This window comes from Chelonia mydas, chromosome 1, assembly GCF_015237465.2.
Source record: "Chelonia mydas isolate rCheMyd1 chromosome 1, rCheMyd1.pri.v2, whole genome shotgun sequence".
Lineage (NCBI taxonomy): Eukaryota > Metazoa > Chordata > Testudines > Cheloniidae > Chelonia > Chelonia mydas.
Window position 1 is genome coordinate 266,236,928 of NC_057849.1, and position 24,803 is coordinate 266,261,730.

Genomic DNA, 24,803 nt, shown 5'->3' on the forward strand with positions numbered 1-24,803 from the left:
AATTTGTTTAGCTTATTTTATAAAAATCCAGCTGCTAGACAACTAATTTCTTTCGTTGCGTTTTAAAAGCTACATATGTTATCTTCCGGGATGTTATGACTCACTTCCTATTTTGTTTAGTTTATAACATTTGGACACCTGAAAAATCACAGTCTCTACGTAAGTGTAAAACAAAACATGGAGAAAAAACCACTACTGTTTCAGGCTTGGGGGAAAGTAGAAATTAGATCATGTACACAGAACTCTTCTTTTGAATTTTTATTTTAATTTCACACCTAATTTTCTGTAGGTACAAAATTGATGCTGAAGGTTTATTGGCATAAGTGATCTAAGATATTACTCAGGCTACAATGGCCTTTGTCATTAAAATCACTAGATGGCTTTTAAAATAATTTGGAATCTATGTGGTGACCTAAGTATAATATTAACCTCCATCATAGCTTCTGAGTGCCTCCTAAGTATATATAAATAGAAATAGCAATAGTAATCTCTCTTCCTACCTACCTTGTAGGAGCTGGAGTATTTCATAGTGAGGTTGTTATTTTATGCTAAATTCTTCCACCCCTGGTCATGAAGAGTGGTACATTACTCCAAGAATAGTGCCTAGGGGTTTCAGTAAGTCTACTTGTGGAGTAAAATTCTGTTCTACATAACTAAGAGTGATACAATTGCATTGTTACATAGGCAATTGAAGAACTTCTCTTGAATAAACTAAAGAGATTGAGCTTCTTAAGTCTCTAACTGTAAGGCATCTTTTCCAGATCTCAGATTGTTTTTGTAGCTCTTTTCTGAACCCTTTCCAATTTTTCACCATCCTTTTTTAAAATCTAGACTCTAGGGCGGGATGTGGTGTTCTGCTAACAGTCTGTCTAATGCTCTATGAGGAGGTAATCCGAGCCCCCTACTCCTGCTTGGTATTCTCCTACTTATATATTTGAAGACTGTTTGCCCTCTTAGCTGCAGCATTGCACTGGAAGCTCAAGTACAATTGGTTGTCGATCATAGCCTCCAAGTCCTTTTCAGAGTCACTGCTTTCCAGGATAAAGTACCCCATTTTACAAGTGTGAACTAGATGTATGTCCTTGCATTTGGTGGTGTTAAAAAGTATGCTCTTCAAATGAGACCACCTTACCAAGCAATCTATTTGTTAAATATCTTTTTAATTTTTATTGATGCTTTCACCTTCCCTCTTAACCATGATTTTTTTAACCAAAGAAGCTTTCTTGCATAACTGTGGCATATTTAAACAATTTCCAGTTATCATTCACATTTTTCTGTTCACATATTTCTTCCAAATTTATTTTTCTCAGAATTATTCTCAGATTTGAGAAATTGACTGCATCAAATATATATGATTTGTTTTATATTCTGTTTGCACATGACAAATGAAATTAGATTGTGATCAGTTGCACTTGGACAACTGTCAGTTTTCAGTAATTGATTTAATTTATCTTTATTCGTCAGAAAGACATCTAATAGAATTAGAATTACCCTGAGTATTTATTGCATTAGAAAGTTATCAGTAATTTTTGGAAATTCCAAAGTTGTTTACCACTGGCAACATAAGATCTTCAGCATGTGTCCCCCAGATGGGAAAATTGGATTATCATTGTGGATTTCATTCTACATGTTATAGATAAATGTTTAAGGAGCTGCTTGTTCTGTTCCCTTGTCTGAGTTGGTGGTTTATAGCAGTCCCTCCATCCATACCCAGTCTTGTGATTTATCAGTTAGCACATTGATCTACAAACATTCCCGGTGATGTTCTTTTAAATTGTCAGTAACTCTGAAGCAGATAATGATATCTTTAATGTAGAGTTAAAACTCACCTGTCCTCTTCTGCCAATTCTTTCCAAAGCAAGGTGTATCAGTGACTTTAACATTCTAGTCATGTGAATCATCCCACCAGGTTTCAGAAAAGCCGAACGTATCAAACTTCTTTTAATAAATGAATATTTCTAACACTACTTTTTTTGTTTATTATCCAGGATTCTAGCATTGTTACCTAGGCAATTGAAGAATTTCTTTTCTTTACCTTAATACTTTGGTTCTTTGTGCTACCTTGAGTTCGAGTTTGATGTTTAAGCATATGTACTGTGTTCACCACCTTAGCATCCTCTCCTGTTGATGCTAGTTGAAACCCTCCATGCTACATTAGCTAGTCTGCTACCCAGAAGATTCATTCCTCTTCTGTTGAGTTGTAAATGGACCAAGCCATGCATCCTCCTTGCCCAACAGAAGATGGCTCAATGTTCCACAAAACCAGAGCCCTCTATTTCTCATCACCACTTTCCCTCCATTATTTTCTGCTATCTATCTCACTTGTGGAACAGGAAGAATCCCTGGGAAGATCACTGATACTTTCCTCTCCTTCAGCTCTTGATGATCTGCTAAGCCTCTTCTGAGGCAGTGTCATTCGTGCCAATGTGTAACATAAGCAACAGATCCTTGCCCCTCATCTTCATAAACCCATCCAGCCTTTCAATGATATATGTTTTGTTCGCTCTGGAAAGATGGTAGTCAGTCCTGCTGTCCTTTTATCCATTGAAGAATGTTTTATCCACCACCTTAAAACTGAGTCCCTGGTGAGGATTGTCTATCTTCTTTGGATTTTCTGTGGTCTTCAGTCATGCTTGATGTTTCTAAGGATTGGGCTGAGCATCAGTCCTCGGGTGTGAGAGACCCCTGTTTCTTGCCTCCAGCTGAATATTTTAGTGTGTTCTTTGCACTGCTGCACCACATGCTTGTAACTAGTGAATTTCTCTCGGTCCCCTTTTCTCTGGTGGTCTCAAATTGTCCTGCTTCTGGCTCTGTAGACTGTCTCATGCTTCTCTTTCCTCACTGTGTCACAAACTGCCAAGCCTCCTCTCTGTCTTCCTTTCTTTTCAGCTTCCTTGAAACCATTCTGTTCTGTATTTGGGTCTATGGTGGTGCTACCCAAATCTGGTTGTCCAATGTTTTTTCTGCCCTCCCAGACCTCAAATCTTTTCCTGCAGCACAGCCATCAACTTGCAATTCATGTAGAGGAAGTCACTATTTTCAGGCAGGAAATGGATACAGAAAATGTCACATCCTCTGCAGGTCATAACTGTTCCATTGCTGGTCATCCTTGTTGTGTATGTAGAGCTGTACGTCTTGAAAATATTCCTACAAACCTTCCTGCAAATTCCTTTAGAAACCCCCCTGCTAGCCTTTGCTCTGCCTATTCTGAGTTCACTTAGCAACTTACTTATGTATTGAGCCTCACAGGTCAGCTTTGACCCCTTGCCAATGGGATGAATAAAATGATTCCTCGCAGCAAGAGGTGCTAAATTTTGGGGCTGAGTAGAGGCAGTCTGGGCTTAGATATAGTGATTCACAGCCCAGAAAAACACATGGCTTTCCTGTTTTTATGGCAGAAGAGTTGTCTGTCTTTCTCTATCTCCTTTAGACTGAGCACTATCACAGTTTTATAGAAATCCTCCCTCTGAGTCTCTCAGTAGATGGCACTTTCTACTTCTAGGAGCATGACTACACTAGAAAGTTTACAGCGGTGCAGCTGCACTGCTGTAAACTCTCTAATGTAGCTGCTCTAAGGCAATGGGAGAGAGCTCTCCTGGCAGCTTAACTACTCTGTCCCTGGCAGTAGCTGTATCAGTGGGAGAAGCTCTCCTGCCGACATAGCACTGTCCACACATAGCTTATGTCGGTGTAACTTATGTCACTGTTCACGCGCCTAAGCAACGTAAATTATGCTGACGTAAACTGTAGTATAGACAGAGCCTAACACTCGGTCATCTTTCTCACTTTTCTACAGTAAGGCAGGGATTATAGTTTAGCATTAAAAATGAAAAATCCTCATGGGTTTGCAACAATATTGTAATTTCTAGTCAGTGGGCCAAATGATCTCTTCAGATATGCAGCATGTATGAGCACATGTTACTGAGGCTTTTAAAAAGCATGTACAAGGAAAGTGGAAAATACACAGTGATGTGTGTTCAATAATGGAGGCAATGTGTAAAGAATTTGCTGCTAAATGAGAAACATTGCAGTTGTATTGCATAAATTACCTTTCTTGCATCAAGATCATTGTGAGAATTGGTTATGATGGGATATCTTTTTAGATTTGTAAATGTCATAAATAATCTCTTGCATGTATTAAAATGTCCCATCAATGAATACTTAAAAAAAAAAAAAAAGTGATTTATAGTAGTGTCAGATGGATCATAAGCCATAATCATGATGACAGCTTCTAATTGATAGAAAATGGCATGCCTTGGGATGGAAAATTCAGTAAGACATTGTGTATCCTCATTGTACTTCCTGGAATGCACTTCACTGCTAGAGAATCAGTTATCATCCAAACTTCACTCTTCAGAACCCAATACTTATAACTGGTTATAGTGGCAGATTCCCATTAGTAGATGTTTCTGCAAAAATAAAGGGGAAAAGGACACGGTCAGGTTAAATAGTTGCATATTAAAGGTGAAGGGGGGTTATTGATTGATTATTGAGGATTATAATAATAGAATTGATATTACAATAATTTTTAGTCTCCTTTAATTTTCACTATTTTATGCTTTTTTTTTTAAAGTACTTTTGTATGATGCTCCACTTAAACTGCAAAATTAGGTTAGTAGACTTCAGTTCTCCTCACGCTTCAGCGTCTTGGCAAGCAAGAAATTCTTTTTAAGTACTTTCTGAACATGTTTTGATAAACATTTCTAACAGGCTTTAGGTTTTGAAAAACCCTTGTTTTAGAAAACCTAAGTTTTCCCCCCTAAACTACCTGAGTGTTTCTACTAAAAGGAAGAAATGCTGGTATAAAACAAGTAGGTTGGGGGTAAAGTGAAGTAGTGTAAATAATTGAATAGTTTAAATTTTATAAAAAGTTGAATCTTTTAAAAGTACTGTAATGCAAGATAAGTTGTTTTGTAGGCTCATAATGAGTAAAATTTTTGTTTTTTCCTTTCTAGAAATTAAGAAGCCACCAGTGGCCCCAAAACCAAAATTTGTGGTAGGACACAAGGCATCACCTCCCCCTGTTGCACCTAAGCCAGATGTTGTGTTTGCTGGAGTTATACAAACAACAAAGAAAACTAAACCAGCGATAGCACCAAAACCAAAGGTTTTCAAGAGTTCATCTGTTCCTGAAGTTAGACCACCATCATCTTTAAGAAAAAGCACAAAAAGCCTAGAAGAACACAAAGGAGATTCTTCTGAAACTGTAGACCACCTGAATTATAAAAATGGAGACTCCACAGAAAACACTGAGGATACCACTTACATTATACCAATGTGTTCTTGCAATTTTGAATGCATTCATAAGCTTGGAAATGGGGAGAGCACATGTAAAACTCAAATAATTTTTGAACATTTAGAGAACTTAGAGAATATCAAGATAGGTGAACAAATTGCACCATCTATAAAAGGTGGGACAATACAGGAGAGTCATAGTGAAAAAGTGGCAAATAGAAATCGGGTAGTTTTAAAGGCCAGCCTTCTGGAAGGGACACTCAAAGATGTTCTAACACAAAGTGTATTTCCTAATAGTAGCTCTTTGAGGCACAAGTGTCCAGATAAACTTGAAAGGGATGATAGTAGTAGTTCTAACAATGAAGTTAAAATAGAGTGTACAGATCTTGTGCAGTTATCTGGTTCTGAGGAAGCTACAGGCAAGCCACAAAATAACCACAATAGGAGAGATGCTGATGAAATCCACATGTCTGAAACTTGTTCCAGTCTGACTGAAAGTAGCCACAATTGCTATTGCTCCTTGGACCAAGAAACCCTGGAAGTTGTCAATGTAAATAGTGATAGTACATTTGCAGGTGGAATTTGTATGAAAGGAGATGATGTTAAAACATCACCTTCCTCTGGAGCATGTTCAGCACCCAGCTCAAAAGTGCATCCAGTTCCAAAACCGAGAAAGCTGCGTGCTGCGTGTCTAGTCCGTCAAGATGGTATGGATACTTCCGGGGAAGGAACAAGAGAACCAATTAATTCAAAGTGTGATTCTGCTGGATCTTCTGAGCACATCTTTAATAAAAAAACAGCAAAAATTAATGTTCTTGGTCAGAGTGTTTCATATAATGATCATCCAGAAAAAGTGCATCAGACTAGTCCGTTTGAGATTCCTCAAAATCTTGCTGAGAAAATACACTGGGTCAAGGACTCTACTGATACCGAAGAATCAGCCTCACAGAATATCTTGCCTCAACTTCTGCAAGAAGCTTCTTTCATGACAGAAAATGTTGAACATTCCTTGGACGAAGACCTTAATTTAACTAGTCCTGCAGATGAAATGATAGATGACACTAGTATATTAGCTGCTGTGGACAAAAGGACTAGTTTTATACGAAGCAGTACTTTGTCCATGAGTTTGCCTAAGCAACTAAAATTGACTTGCAATCAGCACTTGCCTGCCTCCAGTAGCCTTGATGTTTCTGCTCAGAAACCAGAAGATAAAGAGATTCATGTAAAAGATGAAAGTTCACCAAGGATTGTTCCTAAAAAACCTCAAAGACACAGCTTGCCTGCTGCTGGACTGCTGAAAAAAGCTGCATCAGAGGAGCTTGTTGAAAAAAGTTCTTATGTTTCCAATGAAGATAAAAAAACAGAAAATGTTCTGGAAAGAACTCGTTTAAGCCATATATCGGCCAAAGAACAAGGTACATCACCTTACGGTGACATGCCAAAACGTTCTTCAGAGAAACCTGTCTGGAAATTACCTCATCCTATCCTGCCATTTTCAGGCAATCCAGAATCGTTAAAAACTGCCACCATTGCCACAAACTCTGACCTTGCAACTGCTGTGATCAAGCCTAGAGCTAAATCTCTATCTTCTGTGGATATGGAAAGAACAGACAAACCTTGCAAAGACAGTCAGAAGAAAAATACTTTAAAGAAATTTCTCAACATTAAATTGTCTGTTTGCATAATGAAAAGTGACTTCCAGAAATTTTTTTCCAAAGGCAGCCAGTCCATGGATGGTGCCATAGCTAGTCTTTCCACTGGGGAAGGGAATGGTATTGGTAACAACTGGAAAGTAACATCCCTAGCAAGCGAAAGGAAAACTAAATCTGCCAAGGCACGTTCTGCAGAAATAAGTAGCCCAGCATCACAAAAGAAAAGACAGAGACATAGGAGTCAGCATGATATACCAAACAGTCAAAGATTAGAGTCTTCAGATGAACAAATATTCTCAGGGAAGCAGTTGTCACAAACACACTTGAATTCTCTTACAAGCGATTATCCACCAGAATATGAGAACGTGCGCCACTATGAAGAAATTCCAGAGTATGAAAACTTGCCTTTTATTCTGTCTTCTGATAAAAATCCATGTTTTGAATGGCAGAATTCCAGCAGTGTGGTGGAAGACCATGACACAAATGTATATGAGGTGGAAGAACCAGATGACGCTACAAGCAGCCATTCAAGACATGGCAGGTAATCTAGGAGGAAAGTGTGTGTAAAATAGATACAGCTCTGTGTGCTGGATACAGACAAATTGTTGTTTGTTGTTGTTTTGGATGGTGAATTTAGGAAATATGCTTGTTTTATTACGTGTTGGCAAAACAATCTAATACCCCTATGTATTTTCACCCATATATGTTAATTTAGTAGCAATTTGTGACCCAGAAGGACTTTTTCTTGGTGAAATAACTCTTGGATCTACTTGCAGAATTTAGTATCAAGGAAAAGGCAAATTTTTATCATTCCCAATGTCTAATCAGACTTAAAGATAGATACTTTGCTTTGGAATTTAGAGTATTCTTAAACTGGAATTGATGGTAATATCTAACTGTTGCTTGTATTCAATCTGGAAAAGCTCCTGTAAATAAAGACCAAGTCCCAGAGTGAACTTGCTTAAATGCTCTAAGCGAAGCAGTCCAATGGAAAGCTCTCTGTGTGATGGACAGCGCTTAAAGATATGCTTTGGTGACTTTTAATAATAAAGGTGGACTTTTGTAGCGTTTTAGGGTTTGGTAAATGAATGTTCAGATTTTGAATGGAATATGTAGTTATTTGTAGCTCAGTGCCCAGCAAGCTACTTTTTGCAATTCCTTGCACTATAGTTTTGTAATGTGACTCTGGTGGAAGGGGGTGCTTGTTGAAATGAACTGCAGGGCTGGTGTATGGACCAAACTCTGTGAAGACAATCACAACTGCTCTTATTTTACATGTAGAGTACAAAGGCTTTGAAATTTTTTTTATGCATCTCACCTGTGTGAGAACTTATGTTTTGCAATGAGATGCTTGTTGTAAAGGGGGAGAAAATATTTGAAATGGCATCCTTATAACTGTAAGCAGAGTCAGAATGAGCTCCACCCTGACATCTGGTGGTGAAGTGTGGCAAGTTGTGGAAAAGAACTTCAGGGGCCGATCTCATTTGCATAGGCACACCCACCCCACCTAGAATGAGGCCATAGCTTCCCAAATGGTCACTTTGGCTGCTGTGGGATCCCCAATGTCTCTGTTATTGAGGCAGGAAGAATAAATTATTACCCTGATTATGGGGATCAAGGACAGTAGAACTGTACTTGGCCTTTTGTTATGATGGAGGGACTCGCCATCAACTAAGTAGCACTCGCTAGGCAACGGACATGGGTTCCAAAACTCTGTGAATTGAGAGAGGATGGAGACAGGTATTAGTACCTGGTGGTGTGGGACCCTTTGTGAGGGCCTGAAACATCAGTTGCACCTCTGTCTCTCTCCACTGTGGAATGTCAGAGCTAATTTTGTGTCTGTTAAGAGTCTAGCTACAGATACTGTGTTGAATTCACTTTGGCCTTAGGCTCCAGCACTAAGGCTCCCACTACTACAAGCTGAAATCACTGAGCACTGTGTCAAGTAGGGGGGAGCCTGAAGATCTAGAGCGTAGCGGAGCCGTTCGTGGATGAGCTGGTGGAGCAGTTCATGGGACGGCGGGAGCCACTTGTGTGACATGGAGTGGAGCGGCTTGTGGAGTGGATCTGAGTGAAGCCCTGTGGAGCTGTGGGGCAGTCAGCTTCAGGTTGCGTAAGGTGCCCCTTACCTCTCTTCCCCCATCCCCCCCACGCACAGTTTTACCCAGACTGGGGAGTAACACTCTGCAGATGAACTTTTGAACTCTGGGGCTGGACTTTTGGGGTTGTTGGACTTTTTGGACTTTGGGTGATTTTTGGATTGCTGGACTCAAGAGACGTTTGGGTTGTGGGACTCAAGAACCCGAGGGAAAGGACATGGCCCAATTTGCTCATGGTTTGGTTGATGAACCCTAGTTGTGGTGTTTTCCCAATTTAATGCTGATGTCGTTTACCTCCTGTTATTAAAGATTCTCTGCTACACCGAGACTCTGTGCTTGCAAGAGGGGAAGTATTGCCTCTCTGAGGCGCCCAGGGGTGTGTGTAAGATTTTCCCAGGTCATTGGATGGGGGCTCGAGCCAGTTTTGCATTTGCTTTGATGAGAGGGAACCCCTGTGTATTGAACCCGGCCCTTGCTGCTATCAACTTGGCCTGGCAGAAGGGTTACATAACATTTTTAGGAAGTAAAAACTTGTATATTAAATTACTTTTCATCTACATCAAGTTATTTGCCTTTGTAGGAAGGTAGGAGTCTTTTTATTGTGGGAAGTAGTCTCATTAAGCTTCATAATGTTGAATGTGACATCTTACGCATTTACCCTCACATATTGGTCTTATGAACTGTGTACAGTATTATTTTTGTTGTGGACTGAAGTACAGTGCTTGCTTCTGTGCTTGGCATAGCTTCCTTTTAGATGTTAGATTAGAACCAGAGTTATTTGTTGTTGTATTTCATTGTCACTTAGTCTTTCTGTGGTATTCATGAATACTTGAAGACTTTGAAAAGGAGAGCAGCGTAACACTTCCAAGCAGGTTGATACCCTGGATTACATAAACCTAGTATATTGCATGTGCACTTGCCCCTTTCTATTAGACCACTTTCCCTAAAATTTCCATAGCCTGGCATTTGAGATTTGTTAGTAGCAATCCTTTTTATAATTTAAAACTGCAGTGCAAAAGAAATTGTACTTTGAAACACAGCCTCTAGGTTGAAAGGGCTGTACCTCAAACATTACTACTAAAGTACATATGCAACCTAACCACAGGAACTCACGGCTTGATGTACCAGAATAGATTATGGGTCAATTTAGTCCTATGTGCTGTCAACAGTATCCAGTTTCATGTGCTCTAGAGGAAGGCCTAAAATCTTCATAACAGTGGTGCCCACGCTTTTCTTGTTGCACCACCCCCCCCTTACCAGTAATGGACTCTGTCTGCTCGCTTCCCCCCCTTGCCCTACCCCCCCCCCCCCCCCAGGGAATACTGCACAGTTGGCTCAGCGAAGGAGCTTGGGCTGATGACGGAGCTGGGGGTTGAACTGGGGATGGGGGAGGAGCTGGGGCTAGAGGTGGAGCTGGCCTGGGGGTGGAGAGGGAATGAGGGCAGAGCTGAGCTGGGGGTGGTGTAGGGGGCAGCATGGAGCTGCAGCTGGAGCTGGGCCGGTGGCAGTGTGGAGCTGGGACTGGGCTGAAGATGGAGTTGGACTGAGTGGCACTCCTTCCCTGCCCCCTGTGGGAGTTGGCCCATGCCCTCCTCCCGAATGTTCCTCTGTACCCCCCATACTGGGGCATGACCCACAGTTTGAGGACTACTGCTTTATAATGTACCCAATGGTACTATCATGTGAGAAATTTTTTCCTGATTCCATTATGCCCAAACCATGAGAATTAATAGCTCTTGCAATTTTATCCTAAATCAGATGACAGATTACATTGAGGCACTTTCTCCTCTTTTGGTAACCTTCTAGGAGGAAATTAAAGATCCAGTGGCCATCTTGGAAGATGAGTGCTGTAGTTAGGCTATTTAGGAGGAGAGCCGCTTTCTCAGTAAAATATTCTGGAGTGGGATTTTGGCCTATCTTCACTCCCACTGAAGTGAGTTGGCATGAGTGGGAGTGGAGTTAAGTTCATTACACCCTTAGTGTCCCAAAAATGTGTGAGAACCACTGAATTCATATTGTATGCTGTGTTTTACCTACACAGTTAACACATTACTGGTGTCAAACTCACTCACTTCTCTGAAATGTTCTGTGGGATACCCTGAGAAAGGAAAGTAATGAATAGAACTAATAAATGAAGATAACTTGACTTTGGATCTTCTGTCATGGGAACAATACCGAAAATCTAATTCCAAGAGCAAGAGTCTTTAATATAGATCATTGGTTTTCAGACAAATAAATCAGGACAAAACATTTTAAATACGGTAAAGAAGGTGAATGCGTTAACTTCTTGTTTTGTTGAGTTTTAGGGCATTTCATTTTTTGTTTAATTAAAATATAATGAGAGAAGAATGGTGACTGGAAAGGGGAGGGACAGAAATTGCATTTCTAAATGCATGCCAAGTTTTAAATGATCATAATTACCAGGAGACAGTATAAGCAAGGAATGAAGTAATTGCCTATTTTCTAAGAAGTGAGCGTTCAGGTTTGAAGCATTACTAAAAGCTAGTGCCTTTTATGCGTCTCCAAAGTTCCACAGCAACATTTCTTTTGACACTACCGTAGGAGATGTGTAACAACAGCTCAGGTACTTCAAAGTAATAGCACTTATTTGTATTTCTCTTAGTGAATGACAAAAATCATAAATATTTTTCTTTCTCCTTTTTATAGTAACAAACGTTTACCAAAAAGAGGGCAAAAACGTCACTGGAAACAAGTTGAAATTGAGTGGAAATTTGCAAACAGTCTCTAAACAAACTAAAGATGCAAACAGAAATTAAGTATGACTTAAAGCATATGTGATATGACAAAAGGCAGAGACTTAAACTTTCATGCATCTTTGGGGACCCCTTTTATTATTATTTATTATTATTATTTGCAGTTCCAAAGCTGCTGTCTTGTATTTCAGACTCAGTCTGCTCCTCCAGCTTTTCGTGGATTAATATACTATGTTTCCTGAATATGTTGGCAATGTTTCCTCTGAGCTTCAGCAACCATACGTGATTGCTAATTGATTTTGATTGAATGTAGAGCTGCCTGTAATTGTTAGCATAATTTCTGATTGCATTACTCCTTGAAACACATTGCCTGCTAGGAGGATTTTTCTTTGAGAGATACTTTCAGCGCTCTACATGAGTACAACTACATAGTTTCCTTTTTATTTTTTCCAGTGACCTGATTTATAATTATTGTTTGGAAAACCAAAAAGTATGCTGAAGTATAAATAAATGAACATGAAGTTAAGAAACAGAACTGATTAGGAATTTTAAAACTGTGTGTTGTTGACGGAATCCTGAGGTTAGATGCCTTCTCATGGAAACTTTACCAAAATGTTGTGTGCTAGATATTGCCTACTTGGGGGTTGAAATCTGTCTTTGTGGTTAAACTCCATCTTTGGTATGTTCTTGTGTTCACTATGGGCTTGATTCTGCGACCATTATTTGTGCTGAGTGGCCTGTATGGACTACTCACATGAATAGGGACTACATAACATCAGTGAGGGTTGCAGGATTAGGCCCAGAGATAAATGTTAATTTGATGGTCGGCTGTCTTGAATAGGCCGTCATCACAGGTGGACAAAGCAGGCTTCCCTGAGAAGTTGGCTGTATAGGATAATGTCTCCTAAACAGATTTGCATTGACTATGCTAAGTTCTTATTAGGAGAACTTTGAAATGTGGCTTTTTTGAACAGCTTTCCAATATTTTTAAGAAGTTTCATATATCTGAGATTTCTTGTTTGCTGGGCTGTGGAAAGATGCTCTTGCTTATCCTATTGTAAAACCAAAGAAAATGCTGTACAGTAGAACCTCAAAGATACAAACACCGGAGTTACAGATTTACTGGTCAACTGGAACCAGAAGGAATCAGGCAGCAGCACAGACAAATAAATAAATGCATTAAAAAAAACAACCCCACCCCCGTCCAGCAAATATTGTACTGCCTTCGGGGTTTGGGGAGGACTCAGGGCTCCAGATAGGGGTGGGGGCTTCTGCTCCTCGGGAGCATCAGGGCTTTAGCTGCGGGTGGGAGCACTGCGGCTTGGGGCTTCAGCCCTGTGGCTGCGCTCCCAGTTTTAGCCTCGTGAGGGGTAACTCTGTTCCCCAATGGGCCACCCGTTGCCCAACCCAGTGCATGCATGCTGCCTTGGGAGCCACCGCTTCAGGGCCAGGCGACAGGCTGCCACTTTCCCCCCCTGCCAGTGGTAACCAGACTTTGTGTCTGGTCAATATATCTGACCGGACACTGCCCAATTCCTTTTTTGACTGGATTCTCTAGTCAAAAACCAGACACCTGGCAACCCTAGCGGGGCACCAGGGCTCGAGGCTTCAGCCCCATGACTCTGCTCCCGGTTTCAGCCCTGACTACCCCCCCCCCTTCCCCCGTCTCACTCGGAGCTCTATCCCCCCCCACACACCCTGCGGCTGTAGCCCCAAACCCTCCCCTCCCCTCCCCGTGGCTGAAGTCTCATAACTTCTTGTTCAGAGTTATGGAACATTTCAGAGTTATGGACAACCTCCATTCCCGAGGTGTCCATAACTGAGGTTCTACTGTATATCGTAACTAAGAGCCAGATGCGTGGATTTCACCTGCTTCTGTTTTGTTTTTTTTAAAAAAAAAAAGGTCACTGTTTTGTGATTAGTTCTTCTGGAGAATGTGTGTTAGGGAAGATAGAGAGGGGCCCTCTACATCCTTGACTGCCTTACAGACCCTCTGTCTTAATTTTCCCCCTTTCTTCCTTACCCATCCTTGATATAAGCCTGATTTTTGCCACTCTTCCATGTTGAACAGTACCATGCTCCACAAGTAATCCCATGAAAACCAGTGGGACTACTTGATGAATAGGGAAGTAGCCAGCATAATTAAGGGTAGCAGAATGACCTTTATTTCCCATCCTCAAGTCTTCTCCGTCCCCATTCCCTCAACATTTTGGAACTGAGCTTTCGTTAGCTACAGCTCACTTCATCGGATGCATACTGTTCTTCATCGGATGCATACTGTTTCCACAGTATGCATCCGATGAAGTGAGCTGTAGCTCACGAAAGCTCATGCTCAAATGAATTGGTTAGTCTCTAAGGTGCCACAAGTACTCCTTTTCTTTTTGCGAATACAGACTAACACGGCTGTTACTCTGAAACCTGTCATTTTGGAACTGTTATCCTTTTGCCTTTGCAGCTTATGAATGCCACTTCTTTGACTTTGCTAGTCACACCTCTGACTAGTTAAAGTGCAAATCTGTTCTCAGTGGTAGCTGATGACAGAACAAGGAATAATGGTCTCAAGTTGCAGTGGGGGAGGTTTAGGTTGGATATTAGGAAAAACTTTTTCACTAGGAGGGTGGTGAAGCACTGGAATGCGTTAACTAGGGAGGTGGTGGAATCTCCTTCCTTAGATATTTTTAAGGTCAGGCTTGACAAAGCCCTGGCTGGGATGATTTAGTTGGGGATTGGTCCTGCTTTGAGCAGGGGGTTGGACAAGATGACCTCCTGAGGTCCCTTCCAACCCTGATATTCTATGATATCTACTCTATTCCTTTCTATATGCTGAATACAAAGACGTCTCAGCACACCCAGCTCTAGTGAGCTAGGAAGTTGGGTCGGAGAATGGAAACTGTAGCCAGTGCCATTCTGTGCAACCATGCAGAAGGTCTGTGCCACCACAGTGACACAGTTTGATAGGTTATGAACAATAATGTGTTAAATTTTGTAATGAAATATATATAATTAGCTGGTTGTAAAATTAGAGACCAACATTAAGATCAATGTGAGACTCTCACTACAAATGTTGTTAACACTCAACAGTGTTAGTCTCTGGGCCAAAATGTGAGCAAGCAGGAACTGGGTTTGTACAGAATGCTGGGATTGTGCTGCTCTTCTGAAGGTGCCCCCTTTGGGGACAGATTCAGTCAAGATGCTTGGGTCTAGTTACTCTTCTACGTCACATACATTTGTGCTCTGAATAGTTATTTTAAAACACTTTGTGGGATGTAGCATATGAAAGGCATTTTAAGTAGACAATCATTTGTTTGGGAAAATCATGTTTCTCTTTTGGAGGACTCTTGATGCAAATCCTTGTCACTTTGCTTTACTTTCCCTAAACATTTGTTTTCCGTAATATAAAGGGACACTGTCACGTAGTTTAGGTCCATAATTTAACTCACTGTATGATTTGGTATAAAGTGGCCCCATCATTTAAAATATTTAAAATCATCACTCTAGTGCATAGGTATTCACTCCACCATTTGGATTGCTCTTGTTCTAAGTAATGCTAGCTGTGGTGCCATCGAACAGCATCACTTTCTACCCATAGACTGCTTTTGTAGACAGCAACAATTTAGCAACTGTGCCATTCTAGTTGGTCTTCTCAGTGCTACAAAGATATTCCTATCCGTCCTCCCAAAGCACTGGCTCTGACCTGTCAGGCTGGATGCATGCTGGCCAAAGAGCAGCCTTGCATGGCAGAGGCTCCACCTGACTCCCAACCCTTACCTCCCCCAATTAAGGTCACACTTCAGAGCAGCTGCGGTAGGACTTTACTGCCTTCAGTATAAAGCAAAACACAACTTTAATAAACTCAATCTTTTAACATTTTTTTCACCCGAGGAGATTCTCCAAACAGATTCAGTGACAAGTTAGTAGACACCCCCCCTCCACCCCACCCCCCCCGTTATGGTTTGCACATATTTTCACCTGCTTCCTCAGCAACATCTACTGCACTCCACATGCTGGAAAAGAATGAGCAGCATGGTTCTAATATGCTGCATTGCAAAACTAATGATCTTTCAGAAAAATCTGATGTTCTGTCACTGTTTCACATGGAGTAATATCGCATATTATGGTATTCTTGCTTGCCTACTGCACACTCTTACTGAATTTGATTCACCTATTCTTTAGGAAGCTGTTCAAAGCAGGCAAAATAGGCAGAATTTCAGATCTGTGCAGTATGACCAGAACCACTCTGAATTTTTTTATTCTTTTTAAATAATCAAAATATACTTTGAAAGGCTGTCATGCTAATTATTTTATTATCAAATTTTTTAGTTGTGGTTCATAAAGGCCCCAGTGCTTTACAAATACAGATAGACACCACCCTTGCCTCAGAGGGTTTACAACACACTGTCTAGCCATCTGCATGCCCCTAGATCAATGATTCTCATCTTTCTCTGTATTGGAATCTCCCCATATTAGCGTCATGGGAAGGGCAGCATGGTTGTGACCACCAGGTTAAGAATCTCAGTTGCAGATTTAAGTTTAGCCCTTCTAGTAATTAATCCTTATATCCAGATCAGATTTCAACACTGTAAAATTCTTTAAAGCCAGGGGGTTATAACTAAGAGGCTTATGGGTCAAAAAAAAAAATTTTAACCTTTAAAATTAATTATAATCTGCTGTTGGAAAATTCTGCAAATTGTGAAGTGCAGATAATTTTAAAAGGTCTGATTTTTGGTGATTACTACAAAATCATTGCCGCATCTGTTAACTTAAAATTCTTCTCAGAGTAACAAACAAGGAAGTAAATGAAAAGGCATCCCGATTAGCCCTGTTCGAATTTTCTCTAAGTATAAGACAGCCTCTTGTACTCCCTGTTAGACCTTCATAATAGAATTTCAAATTCTGGAAATTTGATCTCTTGAAGGGTAACAGATGCAGTCTTTCCCTCTTTTGTGTTAAACCCTACTCCCTTGCTTTTCACTTTTTCTTCATTTGAGCATTCTTTCTACATCCATCCATCTTGTCATGTTAAGGGAAGGACCAACTAGGGTTCTTTATTTTGACTTTCTCCACCATGACTTCCTGTTTCAGACCCACCAACAGTGGTGTACTTAGTAAATCAAATGTCTTCCAACTTAATGCAGAAGAGCACTATAACATAAATGTGGAGCGGAAAGTCTTACATGAAATGAGAATTGATGAAAGACTCATTTACATGGCTTGACAACAGCCTTTTCCTGAAGGTTATTTTCAGCATTGGCTCAGGAAATGTATTCCTAAAACTCTTTGATACGTTTCTTTAGGTCTTACTATGGTAAACATTTCACCTTATCTAATCGTTTGTATTATGTATGGGAAATAAAAACACATTTGAGTTGGATTTTGACATAAAAATACATTTTTGAAGTGTTAGGAAAGAGTAAGGCCAAAATTTTGACTTAAAATGTAATTTTGTTCATATTTTAATTCAGTACATTTTAGTCTCTCTGTCTGCATGCAGAAATTACCAGTTATTTTAGTTGTACTTGATTATGCACATCTAACTACAGTATTACAATATTGTACATATTTGTACTTTAAAATATACATAACGAATACAATGCAGCAAGGAACACATTTGTCTTGTCGGTTTGAATTCTGATGCTCATTTTTTATGAGCCCCTGATTTGTTTATTAAAGTTTTAAGCTTTTTCCTTAAAATGGGAGCTAACCTCAGTGTGTGTGAAAATAACTTTTATTGCAAAAATGCAAAATGGAATAAAGCCTCCAAAATCTTTATGGGGCAATGAAAGGAATTTTACCCAAACTAATACCTTGATAGCAGTCCAGTCTGATCCATGTGGGCAGACCCCTCCAAGTGTGTGGAGCCCCGCTGCTTTCTGTGGTTTCCTCGTGGGAACCCTTATGCTGGTCAGAAAAAGCATCTACTTTTCTCCCCTTCAGTGTATCTCTAATGTGTGTAAAAAGCGAGGGAGAGGAGAGCATGAGTAGGTCCAACATTATAAGAAATAACTGAGTTGTTTTTAGTGGTCCATGTGTTTGGCTTGAGCCAAAGTGTGTCTCATCAAGTATCTTTGTGTGCCACTCAGGGAGCTATGTCAGCTGATACTGTACAAACAGCACTGCTTTTAAGAGTTAAGTCACTCCATGTTTGTCTTCGATTTAATTAACTATTCTTTTCAGTACTATTCAGCTATTTCTTTTGTTGGCTATTGTCCGAAATGTAAAAGTTCAGAGAGCCACAGATTTAAGGTTACTTCCAAACTATGTCACATTTCTTGAAGGGAGATGATATATAGAAATAGTGATCCATAAGCACAGAATAGTTTTTGTGGTTTCGTTTTTTGGGACTTGGGTTAATTCTTATTTCAGAGGATGAGGAGTTAAGCACCAGGCCTTCATGATACCCTTGATGCAGTAAAGTAGCTTTTATGTTTTAAGTATATATTGATAAGAGCTTGTGTTCTCATTTCGTATGGTTTCCTTCCCTATCTGAAGGTGTTGTGTTTGAGATTTCAGCACAGACTGTTACAATCTTCTAAAATTCTACCTACAGTGAGTAACTTGTTTGATTTGTTTTGTGGCTGGCTGGCAAGTAAAATATTACTTTTTTCCTTGGTGTCAGTTATCGTAAAGAACAAGCAAATATATTTTTTGTATTGGGCTGGTAAATTTTCATGACAGTTCAGAACAGCTGGTGTATTAGGGTATGTCTAAACTGCAGCTAGGAGCCTGCCTCCTTGCCTGGGTAGACAGACTCATGCTAGCACCACTCAAGCGAGTGCACTAAAAATTAGTGGTGTGGCTGGTGGCTTAGGCTAGCCTAAGCTGCCCATGCTGCAATGACCATACAGCAATTTTAGCACACTAGCTCAAGCAGAACTGGCTTGAGTCTGTCTGTCTGCGCTGTGAAGCACACTGCTAGCTGCAGTGTAGACATACCCATAGGTGGTAAAATCATGGTTTTAAGTTAGCTCTGTGTTTTAGAGGTCTTGTTTTTTGCTCTTGAGTTTCTAGTTGCTTTTTTTCCCCCCCTCCTCTAAGATCTTCTTTTTTAGGGGTCTGTGACCTCTGACAGAAACTCATTGCATATCAACATTTCTTATATCTGTGCAAAACTAGAATGAATCTTCATACACATGTTATTAGCAAGGAAGGCAAAAATACCAGTACTTCAATACTTCTCACAGAGACCTCTCTGCATTTAACACCAAATGGGGGGTCCCTGTTGGCCACAGTCACCTGAAGCAAGCAGGGGCTTTCCTGCTACCACAAGAGGCGAGGTAGTGGACTCCCTAACAGATAGCTTCATATGGATGGCCCCGAAGTAGTGGTGGTATTTATTAATTCTAATAGGGGACAGCCATGCTGCAAGGGTCCCTCCAGGAGAAGGGTGCCTGGAGATGGCCTTTAACTGGCCCTAGTGAGGGGAAGATCTGGGTATGGAGGATCTACGCTCTGTGCAGGTCTGGAGGCAATGATATAGGTCACTCTCTATTTTGTCATTGCATATTGAATTTCTGGTAATCATGCTTGATGTTGCTTCAGCCATATCATGTCAGATATGCACATTGTAACATGCATATATTTTGGCATGCTTCATTACAATGGCTCCTGTGGAGTTGTTTCAGTGTACCATGGCTGTGGACTCTGCTTTTCATGGTTTGTGCCATGGTGCTGTGAGGCTGAATTGGAACACCTTAGGACACACAGTTTGGCTTAGATTTACATTTTGTCAACATTCTCTTACTGTACGTAAGTTTAATGACTTGATTCAGAAAGGGTGTTAGTTTAAAAAAGAATCTTGTCAGAAATTAGTTTTAACTGAGATTTTAAAATATGGTTCTTGTATGTAGAGCATGGAATATCCGAGACATGCATGCATATTTATGTTGAACGCTCCAAGAAATGCATAGAGGAATCATGAATCAGAGCTCTAACAGAAAAATGAAAAATGCTTATGCAACTACAGGAGGATGACAGCCTGCTATGAGAGTTGTCATTATGTACTTCTGGAAGCAGTAGCTTGCATTTGATATCTGAGTTAAATAGCAGGGATAAAAAATACCGTTACTTTGGTTTTAGTTTTCCCTTTTTAAAAGATTTTTCTTTCTTAGGAGTTTTTAAAGGCAATGCAATAATGCAAGTGCATATATATGTGAGGTATGATGATTTAAAAAGTGGCATAGTAAACATTTTATACAAATGCATAACCACCAAATACGCATCAATCCAGAAGAGATCTGAGAGAGAGAGAAAAATGCCACAAAACATTTAGCTAGAGTGGGGAGACAACCCCCAGCAAATCCCCACTGAAGGAAGAGGACGTGCAGTGTCCCTGATCTGAGGTCAAAAATAAAGTCTGCTAGTTAAAAAGACAAGATTATGTTCTAGTTTCTCTACTGTGGGATTCTTGAAGTTTTCTAAAAGAGTAATTATCAAAACTGCCATGGTTTTTATAGAAACTTCCAAAGTAATATCCAAAATCAAATTGCTCAGGTGCTTGATTTCCCCCTCCACCCATTCCAGTCATGCTGCTTGAAGTATCTCTGAGGCCTTGTCTACACTGCCATTTTACAGCGCTGCAACTTTCTTGCTCAGAAAAAACACCCCCCTGAGTGCTGCAAGTTTCAGCACTGTAAAGTGGCAGCGTAGACAGTGCACGCTGGTAGCTACTCCCCTCATGGAGGTGGGCTTTTTTTAGAGCGGGGTGCCGCGACTACACAGCCATGTTAAATCGCTGTCACGGCAGCGCTTTAATGTTGCTAGTGAAGGTATACCCTAAATGTTCATGCACTGTACCCCTGCACTCCTTAATCCCTTCTGTCACAGTCATCCTCCCTTTAACAGAGAGGAGAGACTGGACCCACAACAGTAAAGCTCGTGTGAATCCTCACAGCTGCCTTGATCTATTTCTTTTAGAAGAAATCTTCTACAGAGGTCTTTCTATCTTTCAGCGCTCTAAGTGTCTACAAAGGCAGAGCTCAAACCACTTTTCAGTGAAACTCGGAATTGTAAACTTAGTGGCAAAATAAAGGCAAGATAAAAATTATCTGATTGGTTGCGTTGTGCCTTGCCATAATGTCAAGCCAACAAAACTATCTCACCTATTACCCTTTGTGCTGGGGCAAGTCCCACTGATACAAAGGGCTCACTCTATGGACTTGTCTTCGCTGCAGTATTAACTCATTGTTTACTGCTTGTTATAGTTTGAGCTTTGCCCCTAATCTAGTCCTTTTCCACACACGCAAATCTCTAGCTCTAGTTAAGTGGGGGCCTTAAACTCCATCTAGCTGGCCCACCCAGATGTAGGTGGGCCCACCCAGATGTAGGTTGAGTGCAGCTGATGATCAAGCTGGTAATGCAGTGGGGATACAGTAGCCTGAGTTGCAACAACTCATCAACTACTAATTCAATCTGTGTAGCCCTAGTGTTGTTTCACAGTGTCTGCTGCTTTCACTTGAGCTAGCCTGTCTTGAACGGAGTAACTGAAGTGTACCGACTCTAGCTAATAGGTGCAGTGAAGACAAACCCTATGGCCATATCTTTGATGAAAAAAGAAAAAAAAAAAAAAAGAGGGTGGTCGGGGTTACTAACAGCTATCCTCCTCTAAAATCCTAGGGGAGACCAGTGCTAGCACTAAGCATAAGCAGACTAAGCAATTGCTTCGGGCCCTAAGCAGTTTATGGGGGTCCCCTATTCGCTTTTTTATGGTTTTGCAGGGATGGGGCAAAAATGGTCCTGCTTAAGACCACAAATGGACTAGCACTGCCTCTGGTGAAGACAATGCATTTTAGTTATCCTGCAGTGAAAAACCCATGCCTTTTTTAGCAGTGAAGACAAAGCCTAAGTAGCTTGTATGCAGTGACATGACTGGTTCAGGCAGAGAACCTAGAACGTCAAACAGTTACAGCAGTCCCCATTAGGACTCAAACACTCTGTCTGGAGAGGAAAGAAGTGGTCCTAAGGTGAGCTCATTCTAGAGACTGGGAGTGGTTGGGTCATTACAAAACCTAAACTTAATTTCCCCAATACTAATTTCTCCCTACTGTTACTCACGCCTTCCTGTCAACTCTCTGTAATGGGCCACTCTTACCACTTCAGTAGTTATTTTTCCTCCTTTGGTATCCTGCTGTTAATTGATGTGTCTCGTTAGACTGACCTCACACTTGGTAAAGCAACCCCCATCCTTTCATGTATTTATACCTGCTTCTGTATTTTCACTCCATGCATCTGATGAAGTGGGTTCTAATCCACGAAAGGTTATGCCCAAATAAATTTGTTAGTCTCTAAGGTGCCACAAGGACTCCTCATTATTTCTGCTCATTCTTTCTGTGTATCGTCATTAATGCTTAGCGGTTACCGGTGTTTTAAAAATAATGAAGATTAATAAATCATGTTGTAGCAGATACAAATATACTGTACAGCAAAAGACACAAAATAAGACAGATCTGGGACAAGACTTGTTGAGTGATCTCTGTGACTTAGAGTGACAGACTGTGATTCTGAATGAATTGGGAGCTGAGACCAGAGTTCTCATTGGCTGTAAATATGGCTCAGTGCATTTTTTTTTAAAGGCAGGGCTAAAGTTATAGTATCAGTTCAGCTATATGTAGTTTCTACTTAACTTTTCTTTTAGGATTCTTTCTCTTTATTTTCAATCCTGGGCCAAGTAACCTTTTTCCGATATCTGTAAATGGAGGCACAGGATGTCAGGGGACAAGTATTGTGGGAAAGAAACTCATTCTGGAGGGAAGGACACTGTCTTCAGAATTCAAAGGCAGCAATAAGGGAGGATTAACCATCTGTCCAAAGCTTGGTGCAGTTGGCCCTTTTCCAAAAGGAGGTGTGGTGTAGGCTGGTGTGGGTATGAAGAGAGTTTAAAGAACTGAGGAGTGCTAAACATGGATACAGAAGGGAAATAAAACAGACCAACCCTGAGTTCTAGGAGAAGCAGGATGATTAAGGCTCTGGACTAGAACTTGGGAGATGACCGTTCAGTTCCCAGCTCTGCCCTGACTTTTGCAGCCTTGGGCAAGTCATTTAATTTCTCTGTGCCTCAGTTCCCCATTGTTTAAATGGGACTTTTAATACTTCCACTCTGCTGCCTGTTTTGTCTATTTAGATTGCAAGCTCTTTGGGGCAGGGAATGTCTCTCATATGCCTAGCTTAAGAGCGGCTAAAAGTGAGGCCGTGGTTTGATCGCGGTTGGCACCTGTTTTATCATAATACAAATTAAAGGCAAGGCTGGATGTCTGCCTCAAGCTGATATTTAATTTCAGCCAAAATGGTGTAGCTGTTTCCCACACTAAGGCTAGGGAAGAAAAGTTCTGGTGACTTTTTATTTGGAGAGCTCCTACACTTTGAAGGAGGGAACTGTAATGTAGTAGAGGTTGTCCTTTGTGTCAGGGATGTGCCTTTTGCCAGTCCCCATGAAAGTATATCCAAATTTGCCTAAATTACTAGCCTTTGAAAAATTGTAGTTTGCACATGCTCAGCAGAGACTTGCTGGAGTTTAACAGCTGAAATACATGAAGATTCTGCCCTCTCTGAGCATTCTCCATTCTCTCACAGCTCCTACATGTGATTGGCCTGAGCATGCACCATCCCCACAAAACAGCAGAGCATATTCCAGCCCAGGGCTACAGTATTGAATCCAGAAGTTCTTTTAATGTAGCTTTTGTGTATAATTATAAATAAGTAAAACTTTTATTAAAACTAGGGCTGTCGATTCATCGCAGTTAACTCACATGATTAACTCAAAAAAGTTAATCATGATTAAAAAAATTAATTACGATTAATTGCAGTTTTAATCACACTATTAAATTATAGAGTGTCCATTGAAATTTGTTACATATTTTTGAATGTTTTTCTACATTTTCAAATATATTGATTTCAATTACAACACAGAATATAAAGTGTACATTGCTCACTTTATATTTTTTATTACAAATATCTGCACTGTAAAAATGATAAAAGAAATAGTATTTTTGAATTCACCTCATACAGGTACTGTAGAGAACTGTCATCTCTTTATTGTGAAAGTGCAATTTCCAAATTTAGATTTTTTTTGTACATAACTGCACTCCAAAACAACACAATATAAAACTTTAGAGCCTACAAGTCCACTCAGTCCTACTTCTTATTAAGCCAACCACTAAGACAAACAAGCTTGTTTACATTTACAGGAGATAATGCTGTCAGCTTCTTATTTACAGTGTCACCTGAAAGTGAGAACAGGTGTTCACATGGCACTTTTGTAGCCGGCATTGCAAGGTGTTTATGTGCTAGATATGCTAAACAGTCATATACCCCTTCATGCTTCAGCCACCATTCCAGAGGACATGCTTCCATGCTGATGACGCTCATTTAAAAAAAAATGCGTTAATTAAATTTGTGACTGAACTCCTTGGAGAAGAATTGTATGTCTTCTGCTCTGTTTTACCTGCATTCTGCCATATATTTCATGTTATAGCAGTCTCAGATGATGACCCAGCACATGTTCGTTTTAAGAACACCTTCACCGCAGATTTGACAAAATGCAAAGAAGGTACCAATGTGAGATTTCATAGCATCATAGACTTTAAGGTCAGAAGGGACCATTATGATCGTCTAGTCTGACCACCTGCACAACGCAGGCCACAGAATCCCACCCACCCACCCACTCCTGTAACAAACCCCTAACCTATGTCTGAGCTATTGAAGTCCTCAAATCGTGATTTAAAGACTTCCAGGTGCAGAGAATCCTCTAGCAAGTGACCTGTGCCCCATACTGCAGAGGAAGGTGAAAAACCCCCAGGGCCTCTGCCAATGTGCTCTGGAGGAAAATTCCTTCCTGACCCCAAGTGTGGCGATCAGCTAAACCCTGAGCGTGTGGGCAAGACTCATCGGCCAGACACCCAGGAAAGAATTCTCTGTAGTAACTCAGATCCCATCCTATCTAACATCTGTTTCTAAAGATAGCTACAGCACTGGACCCAAGGTTTAAGAATCTGAAGGGCCATCCAAAATTTGAGAGGGACGACGTGTGGAGCATGTTTTCAGAAGTCTTAAAAGAGCAAGACTCCAATGTGGAAACTACAGAATCCAAACCACCAAAAAATCAACCTTCT

At 40.6% G+C, this 24,803-nt stretch overlaps 1 protein-coding gene across 2 annotated transcripts in view; it reads left to right on the plus strand.

Annotated features, from left to right (window-relative positions):
- The window catches only part of FGD6 (FYVE, RhoGEF and PH domain containing 6), a 102,291-nt gene that overhangs the window by 5,161 nt on the left and 72,327 nt on the right, over window positions 1–24,803 (plus strand). For both annotated transcript variants that reach the window (XM_027831342.3, XM_037884917.2), the window contains exon 2: window positions 4,956–7,428. In XM_027831342.3, the coding sequence (XP_027687143.2) occupies window positions 4,956–7,428 (2,473 nt within the window). The remainder of the gene's footprint in view (window positions 1–4,955; window positions 7,429–24,803) is intronic.